Consider the following 21950-nt stretch of genomic DNA (forward strand, 5'->3'; position numbering starts at 1 on the left):
GCAACACTGTAAATCAACTGCGTTGCAAGTCCGGGACGCTGCCCGCAGCTTCCGCTGCCCGCAGCTTACCCCCCGAGAGCCACATGCGCTTCATTCTGACGCCCGCAGCATTGGGTTTGGAGAAGGCCCCATGACCAAGTCACACCGCCACCCGCTCCAACACACGCGCCTCCCATTCACCTCCCATCCTTTTATTCTCAGTGAGTCCGGTGCTCCCAGTGCGGTTGTGAACACACCGCGTGGGCCCACACCTCCTTACCTCCCTCCAGCCCCCGCAAGGCGTAAGCGCCCCGCCCCACCCTTAGCTCGCACGCTCGCCTCTTTCGCACACACCCGCGTCATCACGTGTGTCTTCACGTCAGATACCCCACCACTCACTCGTGGCGGAGGCTCGCAAGCCGCCTTCCTTTACCTATACGCCAATAATGCTGCTGTAATGGCGCCCGGCGCTCCCAGCAACAGTGGGCCCCAGCACCTGCAACTTGGCGGGAAAGCTGAGCGCCCCATGGCGCGACCGCCGTCCCGTTCCCCCCTCTCACACCCCCTTTACCCTTCTCCGCCACCCCGACAAACAGACCCCCAGGCCGGCGTGCTCAGTCGAACCTCACCCCACATGCAAAAGCATCAGAATCTCTGGCATGCTCCATGCGCTCAAGCTTTCTCAGTTTCTGTCAAAGCGCCTACTTCCATTCGTGTTCGTCCACGTCGTAGCCGCATGTCAGAAGGCTCCTCCAAGCCCACATCGCGGGGCCCTACACCATCCACCCATCCGCTACCGCCATCTGTCCTCCAGACCTACAACCATCACCTCCTACTTGCGACCCAGAGCCGCTGCAGCCGACTTCCCTGCACCGCCCGCGCCCATCATGGCAGCCGGCAGGGGCGGCACAGCCGGCGCCACTGCCGCACCCGGCACCGGGCCCTCCGCGCCCGCGCCCTGCTTGCCAGCGTACGGCTGCGGCCGCACGTACCCGCCGCCGCCGCCAGCCGCCATCACCTTGCCATCAGCGCCGCCATATGCGCCGCCAGCCGCACTGGCGCCAGGCCCCGCCGCCGCCAGACGCGACGCGTGCGCGTACGCGAACGGCTCCGTGGCGTGGTGTGCGTGGAGGTGGTGCTGCGGCTGGCCGGGGTGTGGCCGCCCGTACGGCCCGTGCGGCGGCGGGCACCAGCCGCCGTACGGGCCGCCGTAACCGTAACTGGGCACGGCGTAACCGTACGGACCGTACGGCGATGGTTGCAGCGCCGCCGAGTCGGCGCCCAGCGCCGCGTACGGAGACGGGTACGGGTGCGCAGGCGAGGGCGCGTACGGACTCATTGGCATGGCGGCGGCGGCGGCGGCAGAAGCGGCGGCGCCGCTGGCGCTGCTGCTGCGCGGCGGCGGTGACATCATCGCCCGCTGTGCGGCGTGCGGGTGCACGTGCGGGTGGGGGCCGTAGGCATAGCCGTGGTAGGGGTGCGGGTGGTGCGGGGGGTGGTGGGGGAGGTGCGGGTGGGGGCCGGGGTAGCCCGCCACAGCGTGTGGGTGGGTGTACGGGTGGCCGGCAGCGGGCGGCGGCGGCTGCGGCGACATGGGCAGCGGTACTGGCGTGACGCGGCCACTTGCCGTCGCCGCCCCCGCTGCAGCCACTGCCGACGGCTGCTGCTGCTGCTGGGCCGGCTGTGTTTGCTGCTGGTGTGGCTGCTGGTTGGTGGGCCGGGCTGTGAGTGCGGGCCGCTCTTGCGGCGCAGGAGCGTGCGAAGACACCGGCGGCGCCGCCCGGGCCGATGCCGCGAGGGGCTGCTGCTGCTGCTGCTGCTGGTGTTGGACTGCGGGCGCGCTGGGAGGCGCGGCAGCAGGTGCGGGAGGAGCAGCAGCGGAGCCAGAGGCGGCGGCGACCGCTGCGGCCAGCGCAGGCAGGGGGCGCGGGCGCGCACTGGCTGCGGCCTTGCCTGCGGGCGCAGGTGAGGAAGCGGGCAGGGTCGGCCTCATGTCCTGCGCCGCCTCTGCCGCCGGCTGTGTCTGTGTCTGCTGCTGCGGCACGTCCGGTCGCGACGACGCCGCAGCGCTTGCCGCCATAGGTGCCGCCACAGCGCTGCAAGAAGCCTCTGCCGCAGCCTCTGCCGCCGCTCCGCCACGACCGCTCGCTCCTGCCTCACCCGGACCCGCCCCTGCCTCGCCAGCCCCCGCCCCTGCCGCCAAGGCCGCCGCCTGCAGCAGCGCCGCCGCGCCGCGCAGTGACAGCTGGCTGGCGGCCAGGGAGTCGTACAGGGCCTTGACGGCGGGCGACAGCTTCGACAGCCAGTCCGACTCGAACCGCTCCAGCGGCGTGGGGCCGCCGCCGCCGGCACCGGCGTCCAGCGGCAGGATGGACAGCTGCGGCGCGGCACGTGCTGAGGCGTTGGCGGCAGCGCCAGTGGTGGCAGCAGTGGTAAGGGCGGTGGCGGCGTCAGTACTGGCGGTGAGGGTGGTTGTGGTGGTGCCGGCTGCGGCGGCTCCGCTACCGGCTGGCGCGGCCGCAGTTGCCGCCGCCACAGCGCTCAGGAGCGCGTTCGTGAGCGCGCTGCTGGGGGCGCCGGAGCTCTGCGACGCCGCGCGGCGCGGGTGTGAGGGCTGCGGCGGCAGCGGCGGCAGCCCAGCCGGGGCTGGCGCCGCCAGCGCTGCCGTGTGTGTGGTGGTGTTGGGGTCGCTGTTGATGCTGGTGTTGCTGGGCCGGTGGCCGGCCAGGGCCGCGGCCGTCAGCGCCTCAGCCGCCACAGCCGTGCTGGCGCCGTTGCTGCTCGTGGCGACGGAGGGCGTCGGGTGCGCACCTGCCGGCGACAGATGGCACAAGGCGGCTAAACGGTGAATAGGTGGTGGTGGGGAGGCAGTCAGGCGATGCAATCTACAGTACACCGGATGCAGTGATGGATGCCGGATGCTGCAGCAGCCATTCAAACCCGCACTGGAACACCAAACCGCTCACCTGTCCATAACTGCGTCTGCGATGGCCGGCGGCGGGGGTCTTGAGGCAACGACGACGGCTGCTGCGGCACATCCGCGGCCCTGGCAGCTGCGCCGCCCGCCTGCTGCTGCTGCGCCACCTCCGCCGCACCGCCGTCCTGGCTCCCCCGCCTGCTGCCTGCACCCCCGCCCGGCCGAGACGCCGCCGGGGCGCCGCCATCCTGGCTCCCCCGCCTGCTGCCACCATCCGCGCCGCTGCCGCTGGAGGTCTGCTGCCTCGCCGCCGCCGCCGCCTGCTGCGCCAGCGCCTTGACGGGCCGCTCCAGCGCCAGCAGCGCCCCTAGCCAGGAGGCCAGCGTCTGGATGTTGGCCGGCACCGCGGGGATGCCCGAGGCCTGCAGGAGTTAGGGCGGCGAGGAAAAGGGTGTGTGTGGTGTGGTGTGTGTGTGTGTGTGTGTGTGTGTGTGTGTGTGTGTGTGTGTGTGCAGCATGCGCCGTTGGGCCAAGCGGTGCCTGCAAGTGCCCTTGTCCAATGCTTTCCACGCCTTCCAACCCTTCACCTGTCCACACGTACCGTATCGCACACCTGCACCCAAGCACTCGCCCCGTCATCCACACCCATCTCCCGCCCCCGCCCCGGCGCACCTTGCAGTACCCGGTGATTGCCGCCACCAACTCCGCCGCCGTCATGGACGCCGGGTGGCGGCAGCCAGTGGCGCGGAAGTGGGCCAGCAGCTGCCCCAGCACCCCCAGCTGCTGCTGCGTCAGGCTCAGACCCGAGCTCACCGCCGCAGACAGCCGGCCAGCAACCACTCCCACCTTCACAACAGGCGCGACGGCGCCGCCAGTGGAGGCAACGACGCCGCCGGCAGCTCCCGCGGAGAGCGTGGGCGAGGGCGCCCGGGGCGGCGGCGCGCCGGCACGGGGTGGGGCGGCGGCGGCGGTGATGTGCTTGGCAGACTCGGCACGTGTGGTGGCGAGCTGCATTTGTGCAGCGGTTGCATCCGACGCAAGGGACTTGGTGGCAGTGGTGGTGGCGGCGGCGCGGGATGCGGCAGCTCCTGGAGCGGCTGACGGCGCCGCCGGCAGTCCTGCCGCGGAGGCCTTGGTGGCGCCGGCTGTGGCGGCGGCCTCCATCGCACGGCGCTTCACGGGGCGTGGGTGCGCCCGGGCCTGGGGCTCCTCCTCCTGCCGCCGCCGACCTGAGCCGGTTCCAAGCGGCTGTGCAGTCGCTGCGGCGGTGTCCGCGACCATCAGGCCCGCCGGGGGCTGCTTGTCTCGCACCAGCTTGCCGGGAGCCTGACCCGAGCCGCGGCCGGCGCCCTGCGGCGGCACGGCGCCGCTCACGCCCACGCACGAGGCCACTGCGGCCGCTGCCGCTGCCGCGGCAGCCGCCGCCGCGGCTGCGTTGCCGCCGGCGGCTGCGCCGGCCGACCCAAATGCCACACCGCCAGCGCGGTGTGCTTGCAGGCTGGGGAAAGGCAGGCCGGCGATGGCGGTGCCGCCGGAGCCTGCCGCCATCTGCTTCGCCATCAGCGGGGAGCGGGAGCCCGCTGGAGCGGAGGTCCCATGCGCACTGCTCGCCGCCGGTGCCGCCTTGCCTTTACCTTCTGGCTCCGCTACCGCATCGGTGGAAGCTGTTGCAGCCGCCGCGGCCAGGCCCTTTTTCCGGGGTCCAGTCAGAGAGCCGGCGCGCTCGAGGCCGCCTGCAGCGCCGCCTGCAGGGGTGGGTGCGGTGGGGCTGCGCCCTCGCGACGTGGCGACAGCCATGGGGTCATAGTCCTGTCCGTCCTCGTGCACGTGCGGTGCGGGCCGGGCTGCGGCCTGCCGCTGCTGTTGCTGCGTGGGGGCGGCCGTGGCTGCGGCAGCCGCGGGGATGGTTGCTGCTGCGACGGCTGCAGCAAAGTCCGGCCCGGTGGCGGCTTCGGCGTTGGCGCTGCGGCCGCCGCTGGTGCCGTTGGGGCCGGAGCCGGGGCTGTTCCGTGGCGGGCGCGGCTGCGGCGAGGAGATGCCCTCCACCACAGTGCCGTGCAGCACGAAGGGCTTGCCCGTGGTGGGCGTCAGCTTGAGCAGGGAGGACGGCCGCGGCGCCACCGCCGCGTCAGCAGCGCCGCCGTCTGCGCCAGTTGGCACCGGGCTGCGGCTACCGGTCTGCTGCTGCTGCGGCGGCGGCTTGGGCCCTGGCGCGGCTGCAGCATCCGCCGCCGGCACGGGAGCTGCCGGCGCCTTGCCCTCCTCCGCCTCCTCCTCTGCTCCTACCTCTGCGCCGGCGGGCAGAGGCACCGGCGACGGCACCGGCGCGAGCTGCCGGGCGCTGGGCGGCCCCGGCGTCCACCGCGGCGGCCGCATGGCGCGGTCCTGCGACGCCGCGCCGCCGGGCAACGGCGTCGCGCCTGCCCCTCCTCCCTCGCCGCCTCCGCCTTCGCCGCCACCGCCGTCGGTGGGTGGCGGCTTGTGTCCTGAGCCGGGTCCGGGGGTGCGACCCAGCGAGGCAAGGCCGCTCTTGCCCGCAGAGCCCTTGAAAGCGGAGGGCGGCGGCGGCGGCGCGGAGGGCGTTGTGCGGAGCGCAGAGCCGGCAGGTGGCGGCATCGCCGCCGAGTCCGCAAGCGCTCGGCCGGTGCTGCCCGGCTCTTGTTGCTGCTGGTCGTCAAGCTGCTGATGTGTCTTCATGTCAACGTCAACATCCTCGGTCTCAGTCTCGTGCTCATGCCCGGCGGCGTCGGCGTCGCCATCGGCGCCGCTGTCGCTAGCGCGGCGCTGCTTGGGCTGGCCGTGGCCGTGGCTGTGCTTGCTGCGGCTGCGCTGCTGTGCGCTGGAGGGCCGGGCGCGCGCGTCGGGCGTGTGCTGCACCTGCTCCGCGGCCTTGCGCTTCAGGCTCTTGGCGCGGTCTGTCGCGAGAGGGTAGCGGGGATGCGGTTGGAGCAAGGCAAGGCGGTGGGGTGCGTGGCGCAACAGCTGTGGCGGGCGGGCCTGCTGCTTCACGCTGGGCGCGGAGGCAAATTGCGCTGTATGTGTTTGTGTGCATGTAATCGACCGGAGCACCTACCGGCGCTCGCTGCCTTGCGGTTCTGGCCGCCGGGAGCTGGAGTTGCCCATGCCTGCACAGCGAAGTTTATGGGTGCAGAGTGTGGGTCCGACTTTGGCGGGCCTACGAGCGACCCAATTGCCAACCCAGAGACTTCATCCGAATGTTAACCAGAACCCACAAGCGCTTGGTGCTCACCTGGTCGCCAGGCGTTAGAGCAGTTGAGCGGCGGCGTTCCCGAGATTCAGGAGCGGGCGTGCTCGCCTGAGGGCGCCAAGCAACGCCAGGGTTCCACTTTCAGAGGCGGCTTCGCACAGCACCCACATTCAAGCGACAGCTGGCGAATTGAAAGCAGTTTGCAGTCCTACTATGCAAAATTACAGTATCCGGCGTTCCAGAGTCGCGGCGCTAGCGCTTGTTCTGTGCGGCGCGCACACTTGAAACTGAACCTTACCGGCCCGGCACCATCCGCCTGCTTCGCCCAGGAAGATTCATCAATCTGCGTCAGAAGGGCAGTTTATGGTATTCAAGCCGTTTTGCAATCAACTTCGTGCCCGGCCACCTGGTGCTTAACGCGCCAAGGCCGGACTGGGCGCGCGCGCCAACGCCCATGCTGTAATATTTGTGCATAACTTCGCTGACGCCGCTGGCCGTTTTCGCTTGCTGCCTTTACCTTTTCGAAGTCGTTCCGAATAGCCTTGCCGACAGGGTGCTTGGTAATGCGCGAGTCCCACCCGAAAGGCGCGAGTGACCTCAATTCCTTGAGCGACATTCTGTGTCTGCTGGTCAATTGAGTGTACGTCTCTGTCTTGGGTTGCCGCCTCGGCACACTGCAACGCGCGTCAGGCTTGTCAACCGAATTCAACTAGTAGTTATCCTCCTATTTCGCAGCCAAATTGAGTAGGTTGATTGCTATGTCATGCTTAAGGAGTGCTGTTCTTATTGCTAAAAGCCGGTGGCTTGACAGCCAGACTGTTTGTGCCGGCTGGTTCCAAAAATTGGCCGCGATGGGGAAAGTTTTCCAAAGAATCCATTTAGCACTTAATGAAGCCAGCTGCGAACGTCAAGAACAAACTGCAATTGGAACCAACGCCTGTGGAAGTGGAGGCGGCGACTAGAGAAAGATCGCATCTTGTTTGTAGGCTAGGGCCAGGGAATCGAGCGGTCATAAAACCATGACCACGTTCATTTAACGCTTATAAAAGTTATCAACAATAAACGCCCGGAAGGTGTCCGCCCGTGCACTTGGCGCCCTTGGAGCATTTAGCTTGCTTGGCGCGGGCTTGACGCCAGCGGAGTGAGCATTATGGGAGACCGCCAGAACAGAGGAGGAGGTGGGGGCCACCGTGGCCACCGCGGCGGCGGCGGGGGAGGGCACCATGGCGGGGGGGACGGCGGGGGCTATCGGGGCGGCGGTCGCGGCGGCCGCGGCCACTGGCACGGCGACGGCGGCGGTGGCCGCGGCGGCGGCCGCGGGAGCTACGGCCGTGGCGGTGGCGGCGGCGGCTATCACGGCGGGGGTGCGGGCGACGGCGGCGGCGGGCGCGGCGGTGGCGGGGGCGGCGCCAGCTACCAGCGCAGCTACATTGGCGCGGGCGGCAAGCGCGGGCGCGACGAGGGCGCGGAGGGTCCGCCCAAGCTGAGTCCGCAGCACGTGCTGGTGGCCAAGCTGCTGGGCGTGTGCGACCGCAACACGGTGAGGAGGAGGGGGTGGAGAGGGGGTGGAGAGGGGACAGGCAGGCAGGCAGGCAGGCAGGCAGGCAGGCACGGGGCGCGGCTGATTGACGGAATGTAGGCAGGGGCGCGGTGTGTGACGGCTCATGCCGGGCGCGTGTCCGCCCACCCCACCCGCTACCCACCCCACCCGCTGCCCCGCTGCCCCCGCCAGGGCTCCGCCCGCGACGAGTGGAGTGACGAGCGCTTCTTCGACGACCTGCTCAAGAGCTGCCGCCGCGACCTGGAGCACGGCGGCGACCACGTGGCGGCGCTGCTGGTGGAGGCGGCGGTGGAGGTCAGCTTCAAGACGCAGCACTACGCGCTGGTGCTGGGTGGGTGATGGGAGGGGTGGAGGGACGGGGTGGCGTAAAAGGGGTGGGATGGGGGTGTATGAGGGTGGGGGAAGGGGCGGGAGGGGGCGGCGAGGGGGCGGGAGGGGGTGGGTGGATATGGGGGCATGTACGAGCGATGCGACAAACGAACGCAGTGGCACAGCGGGGCGAGCTGGATGGTGCATGCGGTGGAAAACGGCGGGCGGGAGGCTGCTTTGGGACAGCCGCCTGACCTCCTTGCAGCGTTCGCGCGGCGCTCCACGCCTCTGCGCACCAACCCAGTTCACCCCTCCCGCCCTCCCGCCCTCCTCCTCCTCCCCACCTCCCAACCCCCAACCTCAGGCATCCTCAACACCGAGCGCGCCGACTTCAGCCGCCGCGTGGTGCTGTCGCTCATCGACGGCCTGAACGCCACTCTGGAGGCCGCGCCCCAGCCCGACACGCCCGGCCAGCCGCGCCCCTTCCGCGCCAAGCAGCTCCTGCGCTTCCTGGCCGCCCTGCACGCCGTCAACGTCGTACCAGCCGCATGGCTGCTCACAGCACTCAACTCGGTCGTGGACGCCGCGTCGGCGGCGCTGGCGCGCGCCGCCGCCGCCGCGGAGGCGGAGGCCGCCGGCGCCGAAGGCGACGGCGGCGGCGGAGCCGCCGCCGGCCTGGCGGCCGGCGGCGCGCTGCTGCGCGGCGGCGCGGTTCAGCCGTGGAGCGACTTCCTGGTGGGGAGCGTGCTTCTGGCGCTGGTGTGGTGCGGGCGCGACCTGGCGGCGGCGGAGACGGTGGTGCCGGCGGAGGGCGAGGGCGGTGGCGGCGAGCTGAGCCTGGCTGCGCTGATGGCCAAGCTGGAGGGGTACATGGGGGCGCGGCCGGTGGCGGAGGACGAGGCGCTGAGGCCGCTGCTGGCGGCCAGGAGCGAGGAGGACCTGGCCGCCAAGTGGGTGCGGGTCGGGGGGGTGGGGGGAGGGGGGAGGGGAGGGGAGGGGAGGGGAGAAACGTCTTGGTGGCGGGGATGGAATGGCAGGCGAGATAGGGAAGCACAGAAGGGGCAGGTGTGTGCCAGTGAAGGCTTGTAGGTGTAGATGTGTGATCTGGGGAAAGAGGAGGACAGGGCTGAAGAGGAGGCCTCCGCACCCTTCATGTGCATGGACCGCGCCCCCGAACGTCCCGCCTCGCCTCGCCCCGGCCCGCCTCGGCTGCCGCCTCGCCCGCAGGAGCGACAGCGGCGGCGCCTCCTTCGTGACGGAGCTGTGGGACGCGGTGACGGAGTGCGCCGGCAACGCGTGGGAGGTGGCGGTGCTGCCCAATCCGCACCTGGCCTACCTGGAGAAGCTGGCGGCGGGCGACTCGCTGGCCGACCTGCCGCCGCTGCTGGTCAGCGCATGGCCGCCGGGTGAGGGGGAGGAGGGGAGGAGGGGGAGGAGGGGAGGAGAGGGAGGGGGGGAGGAGGGGGAGGAGAGGGAGGATTTGGTGGGTGGCATTAAGGGGCTTGGAGAGAGGGCGTTGACGCAGGCAAACAGGGGGACAGCAGCCCACGGCCCCTTCAATGCCTGCCCCCCTTCTTAAATAATCATGAATGTAACCCCCCCTTTGGCACCCGCGCACATGCACACAGGCGTGGACCCGTCGCTGCCTGCCGCCGTGGCCGCGGCCCGCGTGCGGCGCCTGTTCCCGCCGCGCGGCGGGCTGCGGCTGCTGAGCCGCGAGTACCTGGAGGGCGAGCTGCCGGCCATCGAGCGGGTGGTGGTGATGGAGTACGTGCTGGACACGCTGGCGGCACTCAGCAGCGACAGGTGGGGGTCGAGGGTGGGGAAGCAAGGGGTGGGGTGGTGGTGGAGTGGCAGGACTGGAGGCGGGGTGGGTAGCCAGCAAGCACAGTGATAGACGTGGAGGCTGGAGGCGAGCAGTGAGGCGTGTAGGGTGGTGCGGCTGGCGGCGGGCGCGCCGGCGGCAGTGTGCCGCCGCACCACGGGCCCACCTGCTGCGGGCTGCTCCATAAACCCTGCGTGTGTTAAAACCCAGTACCAGCACCTCCCTGCTTCAGACCGCTCGGTCCTCCTCCTCCCCCTCCTCCCGGGCCGGCGAATTACTTGACCATTGGGACCCAGCTGTTTCTGTGGCTCAAGCGTTTAACCGCTCCTCCCCCTCCTCCTGCCCCCCCCCTCAGGACCGCCTGTGTGCTGACGCTGTCGGGCGCGCTGCCTCACCACCTGGCGGCGGTGTTCGGGTCGGAGCGCTCCACCGTGCGCAACTTCGTGGCGGAGGCGCTGTTCGGCCAGATGCTGCGGCTGCCGGGGCCAGCGCTATCGCACGCCGCATACTGCACCCTGCTGGTGGACCTGTGCAAGGTGGGGAGAGGGGGGAGAGAGGGGCCGAGCAGAGGGGTGGGTGTGGGGAATGGGGGCGTGGCGGTGTGTCGCGGTTGTGGTTGGCCGTGCAAGCTGAGCCCGCGGGCTGCGAGCCGGCCCGGTCGCGCAGGGCTCTTGTCACTCCGTCTTGCTTAAACCTGCCTCCCTCGCACACAACACAGCACAACACAAACACAACACAACACGCACTCACACACGCGCGCGCAGGTCCCGCACTTCCAGTTCGCGCGCGCGCTGTCCTCCTGCGTGCGCGAGCTGTTCTCCTGCATGCCGCTGCTGGACCCCGAGCTGGCGGGTCGCCTGGCCTCCTGGCTGGCGTACCACCTGTCCTCCTTCTCCTACCAGTGGCCCTGGGACCGCTGGCAGGCCGTCACCGACAGGCCGCCGCACGACCCGCAGAGGGCCTTCTGCGCGGCGCTGCTGGCGAGGCTGCTGCGCCTGGCGGACTACCCCATCGTGTTCAAGGTGGGGGTACATTCATGGTTATTTGAAGTGGGGGTGGTTTGGGAGCGGAAGGCTTTGGGGTGCTTGGCGTTGCCAGGGGGGCTGGGCTGGGGTTGGTCAGGGTAGTCAGGGCTGATTGGATGAGGCTGCACACGACATGGACTGGTCGCTGAAACCGCCTCCTGCAGCCTACCGGTTCCACTCCGCACAGCATTAAATCACCTGCTTCCCTCCTCTCCTCTTCCTCCGCTCCCCCTCATGTCCTTTCCTCCTCCGCCTCCTCCGCCTCTCCGCCGCCTCGCAGTCGCTGCCGCCCTACTTCCAGGCGCTGCTGGGGCCGCCCGCCGCCGAGGTGGCGCCGCCGCTGCCCGGCAACATGGACCAGCACATGCCGCACAGCCACAGGCGGCCAGGAGCAGGAGGGGCGGCAGGAGGAGGTGGCGCGGGGCAGCAGCAGCAGCAGCAGCAGCAGCAGCGGGGTCGCGGCGGGCGCGGGGGCGGTGATGCGGACATGCCGGACCTGCTGGAGGAGGCGGAGGACCGGGAGCAGGTGGGTGGGTGGGTGTGTGGGGGGAGGAGGGGTCTGGCGGGGGCGGCGGGCCGGGTAGTGCCGGGGTTTGTGGGATGGGGTTATACAAGGGCACAGAGAGTGTTGCGCAGTCGTGCGGCCACGGAATAAAGCACTCCCGGCCACCTCTACCGCCCCACTGTTCCCACGCCCGCGCCCATGCCCGTGCGCCCCCCCCCCTTCATTTGGCAACGACTTCGTCTGCAGTCTTCAGTGCACCCTGCACCGCTTTTCCAAACATCCTTGCACACACACACACACACACACACACACACACACACACACACACACACACACACACACACACCCGCAGGCGATGCAGGTGGACGACAAGGAGGGCGGCGCGGCCGGCGGCGGCGGCGGCGGCGGTGCGGAGGGTGGCGAGGAGGGCGCGGTGGTGCCGCCGGCGCCGTGGGCGGGCGACGCCGTGGCGGAGTGTGCGGCGGCGCTGGTGACGTGGTGCCGCAAGCAGAGCGCCTCGGTGCAGCAGGCCACCAAGAGCCGCTCGCTGCGGCCGGAGCAGGTGGGCGACGCTGTGTGTGCTGGTGTGGGGGGCGTGTGTGCTTGTGCTTGGTCGAGTGTGCGGCGGCGTGCAGCCCCTGGAAGACGTGTCACGTGTTGGAAGCCAGCCAGCCACGGGATTCACGCTTTGCTTGCGTGCACGTGCCAACCTCGTCCCGACCCCGACCCCCCCCCGACTCCCCAGGTGTCTGCGCTGTGGTCCTCCAAGGCGCTGGACTGGGTCCACGACCACACGCGCGAGCTGGCGGACACACACGGGCCCCTGGCGCCGGCGCAGGTGCGCATGGGCGAGGCGGGGCCGGGGGCCGGGCGGGGGGGGTTGTAAATACCAGCCCAAACTAAACCAGCGGGGAGCCGGGCGGGCGCAATGAGCGCCTTGCAGGGCACAGTACTCCAGGGAGTCAGGGGAGTCCGCCTTGTCCCCTCTTCTTGCATCCCGCGACCTCTTCGTGTGCGTTTTAGAAGCGCGACCGTTGCCCTCACCTGCTGAGCTCATTGCTATACGGTCGTGCTGGCAAACCTTATGCCCACCTGTTCGATACCCCCGCCGTACTCCCAACACCCGAACCACCCCCTCTGTCCCTCATTCCCACTGCTCCCCGCCCCTCTCCGCTTGCGATTCAACCCATCCTTTCCCCTTAAACGGCGACCACCCCACCCCAGTCTTCAGTGCATCCTGTACCGCTTCTCCAAACATCCTTGCAACACCCCACTGTTCCTGGCTACGCCATCACATCTTTTGATTAATCATGAACCCACCCCAAACGCAAACCCCCACCCCACTCCCCCCAGGTGGTGTCCACGCTGCTGCTGGCCATGGGCGCCAAGTCGCCCAGCCACCTACACGTGGCCGTGGAGCGATACGCCGAGGCGGTGCGGGCGGTGCTGGCGGAGGCGGACGGCGACGCGGCGGCGCTGGGCGCGCTGCCGCCGGGCAGCTGGCGCGGCGCGGCGGCGGCACTGGGCGCCAGTCCGGGCCAGGTGGCCATGCTGGAGGTGAGAGGCGGGAGCCTGGGGGGGAGGAGGGGAGGGGGGGTTGCAAAGATGGCTGGAAGAGCGGTACAGGATGGCGGGGCATGTCGATGATGGGTGTTGCGCGCGCGTGTGTGTGTGTGTGTGTGTGTGTGTGTGTATGTTGTGTGGTTGTGAGCACGGGCGTGAGCGCCGCTACTTCCTCGCCACCCCTGCCAGCCTCAGCATGCACATACACGCCTCCGCCCCACCCCGCCCCTCCCCTCCCGCCCCGCCCCCCACCCCGTACCCCTTCCTTAACCTGTCATGAACGCAAACCCGCTCCCCTTCCTCCTCTTAGGTGCTGTGGCGCTACCACGCCTGCGAGCCTCAGCGGCTGCTGCTGGTGACGGACCGGCTGCTTGCGCTGCACGTGCTGGACGGCCCCGCGCTGGTGGCGGCGCTGTTCGCAGACCTGGAGGCGCCGGCCGGGAGGAGGCAGGCGGCAGCGGGCGGGAGGAGCAGCGGCGGCAGGAGGCTGCTGCGGATAGGAGGAGGCGGCGGCGAGGGAGAGGAGGGGGCGGAGGGAGAGGAGATGGAGCAGCAGGAGCGGGAGGAGGAGGAGGGCGACGGCGAGGCGGGGGCGAAGGAGGCGGAGGGCGACGGCGAGCCGCACTGCCCGCTAAGGTGAGGGCGCGCGCATGGTACACAGTAGTGTGTGCGTGTAGGCGACGTCTGCCGTTTGCTGTCCCGCCGCTGGCTCCTGATCCTGTGCTTGCGCCGTACGTTACTACGCGGCTCCTGCCAGAACTCTGAACATGCGCCCCAATACGACGCTCCCCCTCCAAACACACGCACAAACACACCCACTCACACACGCGCGCACGCAGCCGCGCGGACGACCCGGTGCGCTGCGCGGGTTGCTGGGAGGTGCTGTTCCACGGGCTGGACCGGCTGGTGGCGGCGCCGGCGGAGCTGCCCAGCGAGGTGGCGGACTGGGAGAAGAAGCTGGGGCAGCTGCAGGTGCGGTTGAGGGCGGGGGGGGGGGTTGGGGGTTACATTCATGATTAGTTAAGGAAGTGGTAGACGGGTGGTGGGGGGCGGTAGCCATTTATTCGAACGCTTTGCATGGAACATGGCCGGCAGGGGGGCTTGTATGCCCCAGCCCGGCGAAAGAGAGGGGGCTCGATGAAGTAGCATTAGGATTGGGGAAGGAGTGGCGTGGGGGAGCGATGCGCGGCATTTGGGCCCGTGTTCCTTACTTCCTTGTACCCCGCGCCTGTTTATCATTGACATCGTCATCGCCTCCGTGTCATGAGTCATGCGCCCCGCTTCATCCATCCCTACCTGTTATGGGTAACGTCTGCTGTTCCACCAATACAGCCTACGGTCTTCCACTTTTACTCTCCTATTACTAGTCATGAATGTAAACCACTTCTCTGTACCCCCTGTCCGGCGCAGGCTCTGCACGCGGGTGTGGTGGCCAGCGCGGCCCAGGGCGCGCCCGGCCTGGCGGCCCGCGAGCGCGACGTGGCGGCTCAGGTGGACGCGGCGGCGCGCTGCCTGGGCGCGGTGCGGCTGAGGCTGGAGCGCAGCAGCGCCGCGGCGCACGATGCACTGCTGCTGGTGGGTGGACTGGGGCTGGGACGGGGACTGGGGCGGGGATGGGGGCGAGGATGGGGGCGAGGATGGGGGCGTAGGGCTAGGGCTAGGGCGGGGCGGGCGGGGGGGGGGGCTGGGCTGGGCTGGTGGGGGGGGGAGGGGGCAGCGGGGGAAGGGCGCTTTCTATCCTTGGGCTGCGCTTGGCCATGTGGAGCACAGCGCGCCAGGTCTGCAGCCGCCGGGCCCTGCAGCCTGCTGTTGCAGCCTATCGCCCACTTCCTTGCACCGTCTTTCTCTCACGCCCTGCACACACACACACACACACACACACGCACATACATACACACACACATACACACACACGCACATACATACACACACACACATACACACACACTGCACACACACACACACACACCCTGCACACCCTGCACACCCTGCGCCCTTCAGATGTACCTGGGCTTCATCCGGCTGCTCAACCGCGCCGCCGCCGACGCCGAGTCCGCCGGCGGCGCCATGGACGAGCCCGGCGGCGGCCGCGCAGAGGCGGCGTCCTCGCTGCTGGCCGCCTGGCTGCGCTCGGCGCTGCTGCGCTACGCCGAGCCCAGCGCGGCGCTGGTCAGCAGCGGGCGGCTGCGGGAGGAGGCGGCGGCGCACGAGGCGGCGCTGGGCGGACCCGTGCCCGAGGCCTTCAGCGGCGCGGTGGCGGCGCAGCTGGGGCTGAGGCTGTGAGGCTGGCAGGGGTGGGAAGGGATGGGGAGGAGCGGAGGGGTGGGGGTGCGGGGATGTGGGGTTGAGGGTGAGGTGGGCGGGGGCGGGGGCGGGGGTGGGGCCGGGATTGGGGGCGGGGGGCTGTAAATACCAGCCCAAGCTAAAGTGGGGGGCAGGGCGTAGGAATGCGGAAATGGGTAGACGGTAATGCGGCTGCATGTGGACGTGGTTAGGGCACGACACATGCGCGAAGAGGGAGAGTTGAGATGGCGGTCGTGAAATGATGACGGCGGCTGGAGCCCGGGGGGCGGGGCCACCAGGACGTGTACGTCGTTGCGGTGCGCATTTCCTGTAACACCGAGTCGCGAGAATGTCTTTGTGTTTGTTGTGTTTCTTGCGTGTATGGGGCAGTGGATGGAGCCAGGTGTGCCTCGTGGCCTCGTGTTCACGCAACTTATGCGCTGGGGTCCTGCCGCACCGGCTGTAGGCGCTGTAGTTCTACACCACATTCGGTACATCACCCTGCGGTGAACGCCCTGGGGCATCTAGATGTGTCTTTTGACGACTGTCCTACTACACCGGCCTTGCCACGGCCTTCAAACGACCGACCTGTTGCCCCGCACGCTGCTGTTTCCCCCCTCGGCCCCATCATTACCCCCCGGTGCCTGAGACGCACTCAGCGCGGCCAGCGGTGGCGGCTTGATTTTGGGATGCCAGCAGCCCAGCGGGCACCAGCCGACATGCATTGGTTGGCGAGAGTCAGTGAGTGCCGGACACCTCACAGCCAGCGGATTGGCGTATCCCGTCCAACAGCTGTTTCCCACCGCCGCCGCCAACACCGCCGTCTACTCTTCAGGCCGTGGTGGCCTGCACGGTGCACCACACCCTCAGTCATGTCTGTCAACACTCTCCATCACACCCCGCGCTGCTGTCCTTGCCAATCTCTCACAACCTACACCATCACCCACGTCATTAACCAACGTTACAATTCACGTCACGATTCACGTCACAACCTACGTCCCGGTCACTTGCTCAGCATGCTGCGTATGTCGGCCTGCCCTGCACGAGGCGGCCTGCCGCCCCCGCCGCCCCCGCCTGCGGCAGCCCCTGTGCGGCCCCGCCTGCCTCGGCCGCCGCCAGTCTGTGGCCTGCCCCCGCCCCCGCCCCCGCCCCCGCGGCGCCCGCCGCCGGCGCCTCGGCCTGTGCCACCCGCCGCCCACATACTGCGCCGCACCTCCTGCACACGTGAACACACGTGAAGACACACAGTATTAACTCTTCCCCCCTGCGCGCTGTATCAAATGCACGCCAATCCAGCGCCATCATCCCAACTCCGCCCCCACAGCCCCCCTCCCCAGCAGTTTCTCCTTGCAGCGCGACTGTTCCTTACGGGATTGGTTTAAAGTTAAACCCAGCAGCCCCGACCTCCCTCCCTACCCACTCCCCCCTGCCCACTCCCCCCTGCCCACTCCCCCGCAGCCCCTCCCTCCCTCCCTCCCACTCCCCCGCTGCCCACTCCCCCCCCTGCCTCACCTCCCGTATGTCGGGCGGCAGCTCCGCCAGCACCCGCTCATCCACATGATGCAGCCGGCCGCCGCCACCACCAGACCAGCCGCTGCCGCCACCGCCACCAGACCAGCTGCCGCCGCCCGCAGGCGACACAGCCGGCGACACGGATGAGCCCCGGCGGCTCCGTCCGCCACCTCCACCGCCACTGCTGCTGCGCACGCCCGGCGGCTGGGCGTGGGGCTGTCGTGCCGCGCCGCTCCTGACCACAGAGGGCGAGGCCGCGGCGCCAATCACAGCCCCGCCCTCCTCCCCCTCCCCCTCCTCCTCGTCAGAGCTCATGATCACCAGGTCGGGCGAGGCCCCCGGCGACACGGCCCCTGCGCCCGCTGCTGCCTCCGCGTCCTCCGCGTTGCCTAGCTCCGTGCGCCCTGCCCCTCCGGCGCCCCAGCCGTGGCCGTCATCATCTTGCGGCTGCAGCTGCAGCTGCGGCTGCGGCTGCGCAGGGGCCCCAACCACCCCGCCTGCATCCGCATCCACATCAGCATCAGCACCAGCGGCCGCCGCTGCAGCTGCGTCCGTGGCGCCGTCTGCTGCTCCCGTCCGGCGCCAGCCGCCAGTGCCCAAGCCGGACCCATGCTCACAGCCGCCGCCGTACTCGCCATCGTGATCAGCATCGTCGTCTTCGTCGTCTGTCGCCGCCACGAAGTCCAGCTCTTGCCCCGCCTGCTGTGTGCTCCGGTCGTGCCCTGTCCTTTGGTGTACATGCGGCTCCGGCGTTTGCCGCGCGCAATGAGGCATGTGAGACGTGTGAGACGTGTGAGACGGGTGAGGGCGCCGCTTCCCCGGTAGCGGCAGCGCTGGCTGCTCGCCGACGCGGGCAGCGGGCGGCCGTGACCCGTCAGGGGCACAGGCGGCTGCGGCTGCGGCTGCGGCTGCGGCTGCGGCTGCGGCTGCGGCTGCGGCTGCGGCTGCGGCTGCGGCTGCGGCGGCAGCTGGCGGCTGGTGCTCCTGCAGGCCGCCGCTGGGCTGTTGGGAGTGCGGTAATGTTGGTTGTGACTGTCGCTGCGGCTGTGGCTGTGGCTGTGGTTGAGGAGGGGGCGCCAGCTGCAGCGGCTGGCTCCCGCCGGCGCCCACCGGCCCCAGCCAGGCCTGCAGCGACCCAACCACTGGCTGCGTGCCGCCGCCTTGTGTTCCGCCGCCCTGCGTGCCGCCACCCTGCGTGCCGCCGCCCTGCGTGCCGCCACCCTGCTGGCTGCTGCTGGGCAGGAGGTGCGGGTGGTGGTGCTGCTGCGGCTGGTCCTGCTGATTGCCAACAGGGCCGCCTGCCGCCGCCGCACTGCCACCGCCACCGCCACCGCCACCGCCACCGCCACCGCCACCGCCACCGCCACCGCCACCGCCACCGCCACCGCCACCACCACCGCCACCACCACCACCACTGGCCGGCGTCACGGTCAACATGTCAGTGTCAGCGTCCGCCCATTCCGCCGCGCCCGCACGTGATACGGATGCACCTGGTGCTGTTATTGCAGCAGCACCCGGAGAGGACGGGCCGCGCGGCGGCGGCGCCAGCGGCCCGCGGCGCGGCTGCAGCAGCCTGGGCGGGCTCGCCGAGCCGGCCAAGCCGCCAGCCGCACCCCAGGGGCCGGCAGTAGCAGCAGCAGTAGCAGTAGCTGCAGCAGCAGGCTCCGCAGCCAGTGCCGGTGCAGCTGGTGTCGCCGCCGCCGCCGCCGCCGCCGCAAGGGGACGCTGCAGCAGCAGCGCCTGCAGGGCCCTCGCACTTGCCGGACTGCGCACGCCGCCGCCACCGCCGCCGCCGCCGCCGCCGCCGCCGCCGCCGCCAGCTGACTGGGACTGGGAGTGGGTCTGGGAATGCGACTGGCTGGAAGACAGCACCGTCAGCACCTCGGGTGCCTCCTCTTCCACATCCTCCTCCTCAGCCGCCGCCGTCTCCGCTGCCTCCGCCGCCTCCTCCGCCGCCTCCTCCTCCGCCGCCGCCTCCTCCATGTCCGTTGCCGCAAGCGGCTCACGCATGTGCCGCATCTCGACGTCCCCGCCGCCAGCACTCAAGTCCGCGCCCCGGCCAGATGCGCCGCCTTGCAACCCTGAGGCCGCCGCAGGCCGGCCGGAGGCCGCCGCTGCTGCTGACCCCACAGGCCGGCTGGACGCCGCCGCCGCCGCCGCCGCCGCCGCCGCCGCCGCTCCGCCGCCACTGGTGGCCTGTGTGCTCCGCTGTGCCCGCTGCAGCAGCGACAACACACTGGCTGAGCCGCCCCCCGCCACCCGGTTGCTGCCGCCGCCGCCGCCGCCGCCGCGCTGGCGCTTGTGGGGCCGCCCGGGCGCTCCGGACCCGGACCGCCGCTGCGACTGCGACCGTGCATGGCTGCCGCCTGTGGTGGTGGCGGCGGCGGCTGTGGTGGTGGCGCTGAGCGTCCGGGACGGCGATGCGGGGCGCTTGATCCCCTGCGCCGTCCTCCCTGACGCTCCGGCGGGCGCCCCCACTGCGTCCTCTCGCACTCCATCCGCCTCCAGCTCCAGCTCCGGCTCCGGCCTGACGCGCCCCGCCGCGCCCCCACCCGCTGCCGCCGCGCCCCCACCTCCTGCCGCCGCAGCCGCTGCTGCCGCCACGGCACCGGCCTGGCACGGCCCCGCTGCCAGCCCTGCCGGCCCTGCCGGCCCTGCCAGCCCTGCCGGCGCCGACGCCGCGGAGGCGGTCCGCTTGGGCTGCTGCAGGAAGCGGGTGATGGTGGAGGCGCCGGTGGGGGCGGCGCCGAACTTGGCCGCGGTGATGGCCAGGCCCGTCACACGCCAGCCGGGCCTGCGGGGGGGTAGCCATGGGGGGGGGGTGGCAGTGCAGCGTTGGAGGTTGGCGGGGAAGGTGTAGGAAGGTCGGGTGGGGGGCCGCGCAGCGACAGCGTTTGCGCATGGTGCGAACATGGCTTAAACCAGCCCTCAATTGACCCCTCGCAGTACCACCCCGCAACCCAGCTGCACCCGCCCCGCACAACCCCTACAAACACACACACACACACACACACACACACACGCGTAATGTTTTTGGGCTAATGTTTTTGGGCTCATGGACCGTGGAGTGGCGTGGGCAAGGTGGCGTGGCCCCTACACACACATACACACCTACACACACATCCCACACACGTCCCACACACCTACACACCCACCTCTCCGCCGCCCACTTCCTCGCCAGCGCAGTGGCCTCCTCGCAGATGGCCTCGGCGCTCACGCGCGTCAGGCGGCCCGCGCGCGAGTGGCTGGCGTCTCCGCCTCCGCCCCCCTGCAGGTTGAGCGTGAGGGCGGTGGGCAGGCGCTCGTGTTCCGCCCGGTCCGCCTCGATGCGCTCCGCCAGCTCGCCAGCCAGCTCGCGCAGCCAGTGGGCCACCTGCGTGACGTGTGCACGTGTGCGTGTCAGTGAAACTGGACCTAAGGCTGATGATTATATACGCGCGCGTGTCTCTGTGTGTGTGTGTGTGTGTGTGTGTGTGTGTGTGTGTGTGTGTGTGTGTGTGTGTGTGTGTGTGTGTGCGTATCTGCACATTGGAGCGGACGCGTAGAAAAACATGTGCCAAGGGCGCCACTGGGCTTCAAGAGGCGGTCCGCTAGGGTTGCAGCAGGCAGCGGGTGATGGGGCCTGGTGAAACAGGCCACACACACACGCGGGATTTGGGACGCGTGATACCTAGCTTGTCTGCTGCACGCCGCCTCTCTTGTCGCCTTTGCCATTCGCCTGCCCGTGACACTTCCTCGCTGCCGCCCTATGCCCATGCTTCCGCTTTTGCCTATAGGTGAGCTCGACTAAGACCAGCGGGCGGGAATCTGGGAATTAGGCGTGCTGGGTAAACGTTGTTTAGCGCGCCCAGGGTGCGGAGCATGGACGCATACAGGTGCATCGCGGGGTCAGGCCGAATGGTCGCCCGTGGGGTTCCAGGCTTATCGCGGGTAAGTATGACTACCTGGGTCACGACAGTCGCGCGACGCTCGGTAAAATGGTAGGTATCGGTAAGTAACTCCGTCGCGTCATTGGGCGGGCTTTCGTTTCGTTTTTCAACACACACACACACACACACACACACACGCACACACACACACACACACACACACACACACACACACACACACACACACACACACACACACACACACACACACACACACACAACCCCTCACAAACCCCACCCTCCCGGCCGGCCACACCTGCGCCATGCCTGTGAGCGCGCTGCTGCCGCGGAAGGTCTTGCCGCAGCCGATGCTCTTGGGCGCCACCCGCGCCGTCACCTCGCCGTCGTCCATGCCCGCCGCCAGCCGCACCAGCCCCGCCGCCGCCTCCTGGCCAAACAGCGCCTCCAGCCGAGCCGCCGGCACCGACCACAGCTCGCCTGCAGCACAGCGAGTGGGCAGGGCAGGGCAGGGCAGGCGCACGAGCAGGTGCAAGGTTACAAGGTTAGGACATTGGGAACAGGGTGCAAGCAGGGGAGTAGGGGGAGTAGGGGAGGGGACAGCAAGTAAAAACATTAGGCGTTGCAAGGCGAGTGGTTGCGTACCGATGACCAAAGGGAACCGTGGCCGCGTCGTCGCCGTTGACTGCGGGGTCCAGCCGCCGGTTCCTCGTCCGCTCCCACAGCCACACCCCTCGCTACTGCACCTAGCGCCTCAACCGCCTCTTCCATAAGTTCCATTCCTTGGGCAAGGCAAACATCACCTCCCCTCCCCTTGCCCTCACCTTGCCCTGCCCTGCCCTGTCCTGCCCTCCCCTTGCCCTCCCCCTGCCCTCCCCCTGCCCTCCCCGTGCCCTCCCCCTGCCCCGCCCTCACCCCGACCTGCCCCCGCCCTCACCCCGCCCTCACCCTCCCCCTCCCCCTCCCCCTCCCCCCCCCGCCCTCACCCACGGTGCTGACGCCCAGCTGGCTCATGACCTGCTCGCCGTACTTGCCGCCCAGGCTGCGCAGCCGGCACAGCGGCAGCGGCCGCAGCAGCGCCGGCACCGCGCGGCCCAACACCACCGTCTGCTGGTTGGGCTTGTGCAGGCCTGGAGGTGCGGCAGGTGGGGGAGAGGAGGAGGAGGCAGAGGAAAGAGGCGGGTTGTTCAGGAGTCTTCCGGGTCTTGGCTTAGTTGGGATTGTAGTAAGCTACCCCCCCCCCCCCCCCACACACACACCCACCCGCGCCCACACCCACACCCACCCACCCACCCACACACCCACACACACCCACGCACACACACCCGCGCCCACACCCACACCCACCCACCCACCCACACCCACCCACTTCCAGC

General features: G+C 69.8%; 3 protein-coding genes across 4 annotated transcripts in view; 1 reads left to right on the forward strand and 2 right to left on the reverse strand.

Moving 5' to 3' along the window:
* CHLRE_12g524050v5 (uncharacterized protein) lies at positions 1-6856 on the reverse strand. Its single transcript, XM_043068425.1, has 7 exons — positions 6622-6856; positions 6403-6447; positions 6147-6212; positions 5970-6021; positions 3569-5811; positions 2946-3318; positions 1-2790 (listed from the first exon to the last, which is right to left on the reverse strand). Exons 1-7 carry the CDS (start codon positions 6718-6720, stop codon positions 812-814), a joined length of 4857 nt encoding a protein of 1618 aa, XP_042918520.1. The 5' UTR covers positions 6721-6856; the 3' UTR covers positions 1-811.
* Positions 6857-6966: 110 nt separating this feature from the next.
* CHLRE_12g524100v5 (uncharacterized protein) lies at positions 6967-15778 on the forward strand. Its single transcript, XM_043068426.1, has 15 exons — positions 6967-7644; positions 7837-7996; positions 8339-8924; positions 9202-9380; positions 9603-9780; positions 10155-10335; positions 10564-10821; positions 11105-11350; positions 11682-11891; positions 12075-12167; positions 12683-12886; positions 13203-13528; positions 13732-13864; positions 14303-14467; positions 14894-15778. Exons 1-15 carry the CDS (start codon positions 7255-7257, stop codon positions 15173-15175), a joined length of 3591 nt encoding a protein of 1196 aa, XP_042918521.1. The 5' UTR covers positions 6967-7254; the 3' UTR covers positions 15176-15778.
* Positions 15779-15800: 22 nt separating this feature from the next.
* CHLRE_12g524150v5 (uncharacterized protein) overlaps positions 15801-21950 on the reverse strand; it is a 10036-nt gene continuing 3886 nt past the window's right edge. For both annotated transcript variants that reach the window (XM_043068428.1, XM_043068427.1), the window contains exons 8-12: positions 21561-21704; positions 20873-21054; positions 19843-20060; positions 16688-19481; positions 15801-16391 (exon numbers count right to left, since the gene is read on the reverse strand). In XM_043068428.1, coding sequence (XP_042918522.1) covers positions 16179-16391; positions 16688-19481; positions 19843-20060; positions 20873-21054; positions 21561-21704 — 3551 coding nt within the window. In that variant the 3' untranslated portion in view covers positions 15801-16178. The remainder of the gene's footprint in view (positions 16392-16687; positions 19482-19842; positions 20061-20872; positions 21055-21560; positions 21705-21950) is intronic.

This window comes from Chlamydomonas reinhardtii, chromosome 12 (genome assembly GCF_000002595.2).
Source record: "Chlamydomonas reinhardtii strain CC-503 cw92 mt+ chromosome 12, whole genome shotgun sequence".
In the NCBI taxonomy this organism is placed as follows: Eukaryota; Viridiplantae; Chlorophyta; class Chlorophyceae; order Chlamydomonadales; family Chlamydomonadaceae; genus Chlamydomonas; species Chlamydomonas reinhardtii.